General features: G+C 32.7%; 1 protein-coding gene across 1 annotated transcript; it reads right to left on the minus strand.

Annotated features, from left to right (window-relative positions):
- Window positions 1-2,260: 2,260 nt before the first annotated feature.
- cplx4c (complexin 4c) lies at window positions 2,261-9,263 on the minus strand. The gene is made up of 3 exons (XM_058752861.1): window positions 9,092-9,263; window positions 4,873-4,960; window positions 2,261-3,216 (listed from the first exon to the last, which is right to left on the minus strand). Exons 1-3 carry the CDS (start codon window positions 9,250-9,252, stop codon window positions 2,992-2,994), a joined length of 474 nt encoding a protein of 157 aa, XP_058608844.1. The 5' UTR covers window positions 9,253-9,263; the 3' UTR covers window positions 2,261-2,991.
- Window position 9,264: the final 1 nt, after the last annotated feature.

Consider the following 9,264-nt stretch of genomic DNA (forward strand, 5'->3'; position numbering starts at 1 on the left):
TTTTTGCATTTGCATTCACAAATGTGTCTCATTATGGCTGTAAATGGATGTGAATATTTTATATGGACTACCATATCATTTGCATGGTGCTCCAAAGTATTTAAAGGAGTAGTTCACCCAAAAATGAAAATTTGCTGAAAATGTCCTCACCCTCGGGCCATCCAAGATGTAGGTGAGTTTGTTTCTTCATCAGATTCGGAGAAATGTAGCAGTGCATCACTATCTCATTAATGGATGCTCTGCAGTGAATGGGTGCCGTCAGAATGAGAGTCCAAACAGCTGATAAAAACATCACAATAATCCACAAGTAATCCACATCACTCCAGTCCATCAATTAATGTCTTGAGAAGACAAAAAGCTGTGTTTGTAAGAAACGAATCTCTCATTAAGAGGTTTTTAACTTTAAACTGTTGTCCGTAATCCATAATAGCGCTTATTACAGTAAAGTCCATCTGGTCTGAATCAGGGGAGAAATCTGCACAGATCAAGCACCGTTTACAAAGCAGTCCTAAACAGCTCTAAACAAATATGTGGCTGGATTTTGTTGTGAGAGACAACAGGAGATGGACTTTTTCACTGGAGAGCATTATTATGGATTATGGACTCTTTTTATTTTTTTTTTTTTGTTTGGCCAAAAATGATAGTTTTTAAAGTTAAAAGCGCCTTAATGATGGATTTGTTTCTTACAAACACACAGCTTTTGTCTTCTCCAGATGTTAACTGATGGACTGGAGTGGTGTGGATTATTGTGATGTTTTTATCAGCTGTTTGGACTCTCATTCTGACGGCACCCATTCACTGCAGAGCATCCATTGCTGAGACACTGATGCAATGCAACATTTCTCAAAATCCGATGAAGAAATAAACTCATCTACAGTTTTTTTTTTTTTCTTTCTTTTCACATGAATGATTTGGAGCAGCTGGTATTTGTCCCCAAAACAAGTCTTTACCTGTAGCAAGACTTTAAAATAACACACGTTGGCATGTATATCCAAAGAATAGTGTCTTTATCTATAGGAAGTTTATGAGCTAATGCTGCTAAGTAAGCAATCCATTGTCTGTGGTTATCTGTGGTTATCTATTCTTAGGCTGTGTTGCAATGCAGGTGCAGAGAAGGGATAGAAGAGATAATCTGCTGTCCATTGTCAAGAAGACACTCTTGTTCATCACGCGAACATTTACAGATAGAAGAAAAGGTCAAGGTATTCCTGAAGTAAACCATGCAGTGCTCTTTTAACATTTAACTCTCCTGTAGTCTATTTTAAAACTACTGAATTAATCTTAAAGGAATTTTCATCCAACGTAAATGGGACATTCAAGTTCGAAAATGAAACCTGTAAATATCTTATGAAGATCAGTATTGAATGAAAAAATAGATCTTTAAACAAAAATTGTAATTTTTTAAATTTATTTTAAATGCATGTTGTTTGACTCTGACTGTAGGTAAGGGTTTCTCACAAAGGCAGTTTAATTGGTGTTGCTTGGTAATGAAGGTTAATTAGTTGATGGTGTGGTCCCAGTTATCTACTTTTTACGTTCTTCACTTTGAGATTGTCGTCAGGCTCTAATTGTTACTTCATTACATGGTTAATGTTTGGGGTCAGGCTTGGAAATGGTTAAACGTACAATAACAAGGTTTAAGGAATGACATTTTGGCCGCCATGCACTCAATCAAGGTTTAGATGTTGAATGTAAAAAGGGTAAAAAAATGCAGAGAAGTTATTCTGGACAAGCTCTTCAGGGGTTAATAAGGGTTGAGTCATGCCTTCAAGGTTGTGGTTAGAGTTACATGTGCCTCTGTAAGCAAGTAACAAGGATTGATCAACTGCTTACACTGAAAAAAATGTGTAGGATTTAATACAATTTTCACTTGAAATTGTAGTAATATAGTACATTTCACAAATAATTACAAAGAAATGGCAAGTAACATTGAATTAAATGTGAAATTTTAAAGAAAGACTGAAGTAGTATTTTTTTTGTAAAACATATTCAGTTAATCTTTGTTTTAATAACCTTGCAAGAAAATGGAGATGCAACTCAAATACAAAAGAAAAGAATCATTATAATATTTTATAGCGTTGTTAATCTTATAAATACAATCAGACAACATTTACTTGGACACATTTTTAATGGAAAGATAGCAAATACTTTATTTTGAATTGATTCTGACAATAGCATAACACAATAAAGCATATTAAATTAATTTGGAAATAATGCTGACTAGAAACATAAAGAAAGAAAAAATAAAGACATTGAAAAATATGCAAAACAATTCCCAAACAAATTGTGGACTTCAACCAATCAATATGTTAAGAGAAAAGAGTCAGGTCAATACAAGAAAAAAAAATTTACAAGAAAAAAAAAAATATATATATTTTTTTAAATTCTGCATTGCATTTTTGCATTATTTTTTGAAAATTATGCACATTTGTTATGTAACTTATCATTACCGTAATGTGGAAAAAAAATTATAAATAATAATTAAATGATAAAAAAAATAGCATGTTCACACGACTCCTCATTTTAATGTTTCATTAGTGCAAGCTACTTCAGATGAAGAAACATTATATTAAGATGCCTAAAGATTTCAGAAAAACAGCAGATCTCCACAGCTTTGCATTGCTTTACATGGTTCATCCAGGTAAGATCTGAGTCTAGCTCAATTAGATTTTAGAGCTCTGATGTAAGTTTGGACTATGTTTGATTGTAATTAAAAGCAGAGAATGTCCTACTTGGCTGAAGCATGTATTGAGCTCGATAGCCTATTGAACTATTACCCTCTTAAAGGGACAGTTCACTCGAAAATGAAAATTCAGTCATTATTCAGTCACCTTTGTGTCATTGCAAAACTGTATGACACAAAATTCACACAGGTTGTGGGTGATTAAATGAGGACTGGATTTTCATTCGGGAAAAATATTCCATTATCATTTGTCATCAAAAGGAAGACACTAAGTAAAGATTCTTTCAGATCCGTACTTAACTGAATAATCACATCATGACACATTTGTCTTCCGCCGCCTGCTTCACCTCCGTCATGGTGCTCTGAGCTTTGGCTTTGATCGAATCAAAGTCCACGTCCATGTTCTGGAGTTTTCCCATAAAAGAATCGTTCATCTCTTCCTGTTCCTCGTCTTCCTCCACCATCTTCGCCAGCTCCTCGGGAACGTCCAGGTCGTCTCCGGCCATCTGGACGGTGGCATCGTCTTGAGCGCTCTGAATAATAAAACTGTTTTTAACCCTGTAAAGCTTGACATATGAAATAATAGTCTGTTTTGTTTTGTTTTTTTGATACCGTTTAGATAAAACAAAAAGTTTGCAATTCATTCTTAAAAATAAAGGTGCTTCACAATGCCTTAGAAGAGCCTTTTTGTCTAAATGGTACCATGAAGAACCTTTAAAATCTGAAGAACCTTTCTGTTTCAACAAAAGCTTCACAAGAAGGTTCTTCAGATTATAAAAAGGTAAGAAAGAGATGGTTCTTTGACTGAATGCTTCTTTGTGGAACCAAAATCGGTTCTTCTGTGGCATCGCTGTGAAGAACCTTTTAAGCAGGCTTTTGTGGCTCATATAGTCTGATATAGTAAGAACATGGAGGAAAAACAGCTCAATTTTATTCAGAGCAAAAATATGCAATTTGGTGCAGATGCTGATATTCATATGGACAAAAAGTGATGCAATTCTGATGCCTGTAATGTAAATCAACTGTACAGCAGATACTTACATGAATTAATATAAATATCAGCCATCACTCTATATCTCCAATAATATGACCTAGTAAGATGAGATCAAAACAGATAATGCAATGCAATCCAATGATGATTGAGAGACGAACAAATAAGCGTTCCTCAAAAGCCTGATGATCAGATTTGAGACTCACATCTGAACATGATTTTATGGATGATCAAGTAAAGCCGAGCTGCTTCAATCCAGGAAATATTCATCTGGAAATATTACTAGTTATTCTTACGTTTGCTTCATAAAAATCAGTAAAGATTTGACAGCACCAGCTGAAGGAGGACGCTTGTAGAATTACACTGAAAGAGTTTTTACTTGATAAAAAAAACTATCAATTAGACGACAGAATTCATGGAGTAGATTGTGTGCAACAGGTTTAACAGCAACGTTTTGATCATTTAGAGGCCTTAAATTTAGTTTTACAGTAGGGTCACCTTAGTTTGGATTGCATAAGCGTTTCGAGATATTAACAAATGTCACCCCAAAATCAAATCAGTGTTATTTGTGAGATGAACCTACACTGTAAAAAATGACTGTGATTTTAACGGTAAAAAACTGTGAAATACCGTAAACTGATGTTCCCAGAATTCCCTGCATTGCATTTCAAATTTTAGTTTTTTCTTTGAAATAACTAGGTTTCTTCTTAGTTTTTTCTTATCAGTTATGTTTATTAGGGTTGTATGTTACATCTAATGTTGTTAAATTAATGTTTATTGCATATTTCAGTTTAATGAGTCTCACCGTGATGGTGTTTAGTGCTTGTGTGAATGACACGGTGCACCTTCTATACATGTTATTATTTAAAAGCTGCTTGTGATGGGCTTTGGTTCATCGTGTGACTTTCTCATCATCTGCATTTGGTGGTTATCAGTGTATTTCAAAGGTACAAAACAGATTTCAGTACTTCAATAGGTTGGTATATTAACATTATATCAGTTAATGAAATTATGGTATTTAACTGTAAATTTAAGTTAAAACCTAAAATGTTGTTACCGTATTTTTTTTACGGTAGAATTCCGGCACCCACAGCTGCCGGTTTTTTACCGTAAATTTAAAATTTTTACAGTGTAGGATGTTACATTAGTAATGAAAATATTTCCAGTTGGTAAACATGATAAAGCGGTGATCTGTTACCTGTGGTATTCTGTATTTGTCCCGCAGCTGCACTCGTAAGTTTGCTCGCTCTGCTTTTTTTGTAGCAAACTCCTTGTCCCTGGTGATCCTGTCAATAAAACGTGCAGCATGTTAATGCACTGTTTATTTAACCTTTTTACAACATTAGTTGATGTTAGGCAACAGCTAACCGGATCTGCTAACAAAGTGAGATAATGTTCTTAACACGTTTAGGATTTTCTGAGGTCTTCAGCTTTACAAACACTTTGTTGAGCATCATGTGCACCATCGATACTTTGCCGTTCTTTAGAAACAGCATTATGGGGTTTTACTGTACACTCAGGACTTCTCAGTGATCAGATTCAGTTGTACTCTGCTCTATTTTTTTATATAAACGGAGCTGGAATATGTTGAGAAGACAGCTGCAGAAATCGCACAAGAAGAAATTCTGTTTTGTTGAAGCAAGATTGAAAAACGTTAATTGAAATGTTAAAAATGTAAATGTTAACATTAAAGAACATGCATTTTTTCCATTATTTTCATGAAAACTAAGCATGTTCCTAAACAATTTCTCTTTACTGAAATTTGAGGGGAAAAAAATATTTAAATTGTATTTATAGGCTAAATCAGAGTAGTACCTGTTATACCAATTTATATTAATTCAATAAAAAAACTGCATTACAATTATGATCATCTAGGCAATCATTTAATAAAAATCTTTAAAAGTAAAACATTCCTATACATTATATTTTATATATATATATATATTTTTTACAAGTATGACTATCTAACGGCAGTCATTGAATAAAAAAAGAAAATTAAAGTAAGACATCTGCATGTGTTGTATTAATAAAAAATTATATTGAACAATTCTGAAGTAAAACATCCGTATGCATTATATTCATTATATTATGTTAATGTGTATTAATTGATTTATTATATTAACTGATTAAATATGTGAATATATTAACTGATTAAATAAAAGACTACTATCGTTAGAATCTAATGCCAATTATTTAAAATAAAACTTAAGAAGTAAAACATCCATATTTATTATATTAATGAGAATTTATATTGATTTAAAAAATTACAACACATTTTTGAGAATGTAAATTATTTAATAAAAACAAACAAAAAGTGTACATTATATTAATGAAAATTCGAGGGGAAATCATAATGGCTAAATAATAAAAATATCAATTAGGCTCCATTTTATTTTTATATGAATTTTTTTTTTTTTTGGTGAGATTGACCCTAGCTGAAGTGACATGATTAGCCTAATTTACATGAGCAGAAATTAAGTGATTATTTACATGCTGTTTAGTGGTTTTACCTGAAACCAATCGATCTGAGCATCTTCCTAACTAGTCCTCACAATCGTATTACTCTGACCCACTGACATTAGCCATCCTTCATACGTATCTACAGACCGATGCTCACAGAAATAAGCAACAGCCCAGTTCACCGCACTAGCTGACCTGCAGCAGGATAAGAAGGTTAGAAGGGTTTAGGGCTAAAATATGGAGCAGGTGCATTTATATCTCGAGTCAAACAGGGACGACGCTGTAATACTTACTAACCAAACCCAGGCCAGCTATTAAACAACATACAAACGCAACGTTTGCAATCCCTAAAACTACTGTATTATATTACGGTTTATTTTACTGTTAATTGAAATAATGCTGAAAAACAAAACAAAAATTCTTTAATTAATTTTTTTAATTACAAAAGTACTATGAGGTAATAAACAAAAACTAATAAAAAAGGTAAAATTCAAATGAAAACATTCAAAATATTCATAAAAACTATAATAGTACATACAAATATTTTCTATTAATTATTTTATAATTAATTATGTAGTTATTTATTTTTTGAATTATACACAAAATTACTATGGGAAAAAAAAAAAAAAAAACTAATAATAATGAAAAAAGGATGAAACGACATTGTTAAAAATTAACTAAAATTACAAGGAAAGTTACCATAGTTATTTTAATGAATTATTTTATTATAACTATTTCATTATTTTACAATTATTTAGAGTTTATTAATTATTAAATTGTTTTTAGTACAATACAAAAAAATACTATGGGAAAATATAATAAAAATGACACATATAAGCTTTACTAAAACTAATTTAAAATGAAAATGAAAAAGTATAAAAAATACAGGCTTCAAAATATAAATAATACTTAAATAAACTGCCACAAGCAGAAGCACCTGTGTGTATCTGTGCTGATTTTCTGATGTAACCAGTTGTTGTGGTTGGATCACATTAAAGGGCGTGGCCTTTGACCCAGTAAGGACTCTCGTGACCCAGTTCTGGACTTAATGCTATCGGGCGTTATATAAAGAGATGAGGTGTAATGCAAAGCAACATTACGGCGGTGAGTGTGTAGGCTTTTTTCCGAGACGTCACAGTAACGAGCTTTCACACTGAGAGCTTTCTCGTTTCACTCCTGATCTTGAGATGTCTGGCTGAAGAGTTTAGTGTCTTTATTTCCCATCGTTACATGAATGCACACTAGACTGATGTTTATATTTTAAATCATGACAAACAGTCATTGTAATGTACTGTCAGGCATCTCTGACAGCAGCTGACCTCAGATCAGCGGTGATGGACTGATCCTGCTATTGGCCGGCAGCAAGCCACAGGAAACGGGAATTAGGATAAGACAATAATTACAGGCTAAGACGATTTCATTATGTTTATAAACATCACTTTGCACTGCGTGGTATTCAAACCTATATTATATTAATATGATTAATTGTAAAGGCAAATAAAAGCCAATATAACTGTCATTTATGGTGCAGTAACTTTAGGCTGTAATATTATTACATAACAATCAGGCTTGTTTCTTATTTATTTATTATTTTGGATGTCTTATAAGTCTACTGTATAATATGTGACCCTGGAACACAAAACCAGACATAAGTCACATGGGTATATTTGTAGCAATAGCCAACAATACATATGGGTCAAAATGATCCATTTTTCTTTTATGCCAAAAATCATTAGGATATTAAGTAAAGATCATGTTCCATGAAGATATTTTGTAAATTTCCCACCGTAAATATATCAAAACTTCATTTTTGATTAGTAATATGCATTGCTAAGAACTTCATTTGGACAACTTTAAAGGCGATTTTCTCAATATTTTGATTTTTTTGATTTTTTTATTACCCTTATGACTGGTTTTGTGGACCAGGGTCACATATAGTACCAAAGTTATTATTATTAATTATATTTACAATAAGATTATTATATTAATATTTGTTTATTTTATTTATTATTTTCAATTATAAAATCATATATAAAATGATATTATTTAGCAATCACTACTCATTTGCATAAAGTTGCATGCATTTATTCCATTTTAGCGCTCAATGAAACAGAATAATGGTGTATCGCTGTTTAAATCGCCAGTATTAATGCTTACTTTTTGAAAGCAAAAACTCAAACACAAAATATATTCAATATTCAATAATATTAAATTATGTGTGACATCCAGCGACCAAAATAGATACCAAAGCTACAACAAAATCTCTTCGCTTGCTGCTAATATTGATCAGGACATTTTGTGGTGTCTATTAGCTGATTTCCAAGGGCTTTTTTTAACCTTTGTAAGGGCAGATATGTAATTACTTTATTGAATGTGTTGCTTTTTTAAAATACTTAAATTTAACCAGTTTAATCTGTCACGATATTATAAATTGTTACCAGTCTTTTTGTCCTGCATCAACAAAAGCCATCTTTACACTGCATTTATGTTTATTTACACAGACTGTTTAATGCTGCTCATGTATATATATTTACACAAAAACTGCATAATGTAAATAGCCTATGAATTTTTTTTTAAAACGGGAACTCATTAGAGGGCTGCAATATCATGATAAAATGATTCATTATTACTCTTGATGTTTTTTTTGTTTGTTTGTTTGTTTTCAACTTTCGCAGAAAAGTTTCTGCACTTTCTTGTTTATGATAAGAGAATTCGAGAATGCGGAGAATTCCTGCGTTCTCCGCGCTGAATCATCAGAACGCCTCTGATTGGTCACTGCGTTCATAAACTCACCAGAACCGTGCGCGATTGGTTAAAACGCTCAGCGCTGCACACCGTGAGTAAAAAAGAAATCTGATGCAACGTGAGCAGATCTACTGTAAATGTAATGCTGCAATGGACACTTCTCATTCATTTCAGATTTATGTTTGTATGCGTGATACGTCAGTGTGACTCACTTCTCCTCGATGAGTTGTTTCTGATACTCCTCGAACTCTTCTCTGCTCATTCCTTTAGACGCCGCCGTCTCTTTTCCGTCCACGTTCTCCTCTCCTTCGTTGCTTCCTCCGGTCATGTTCTTCAGTTTGTCCCCCAACATGTGCTGCAGGAGGAACGCCATCTCCTCTGATTT

This window comes from Onychostoma macrolepis, chromosome 02 (genome assembly GCF_012432095.1).
Source record: "Onychostoma macrolepis isolate SWU-2019 chromosome 02, ASM1243209v1, whole genome shotgun sequence".
NCBI classification, from domain to species: Eukaryota; Metazoa; Chordata; class Actinopteri; order Cypriniformes; family Cyprinidae; genus Onychostoma; species Onychostoma macrolepis.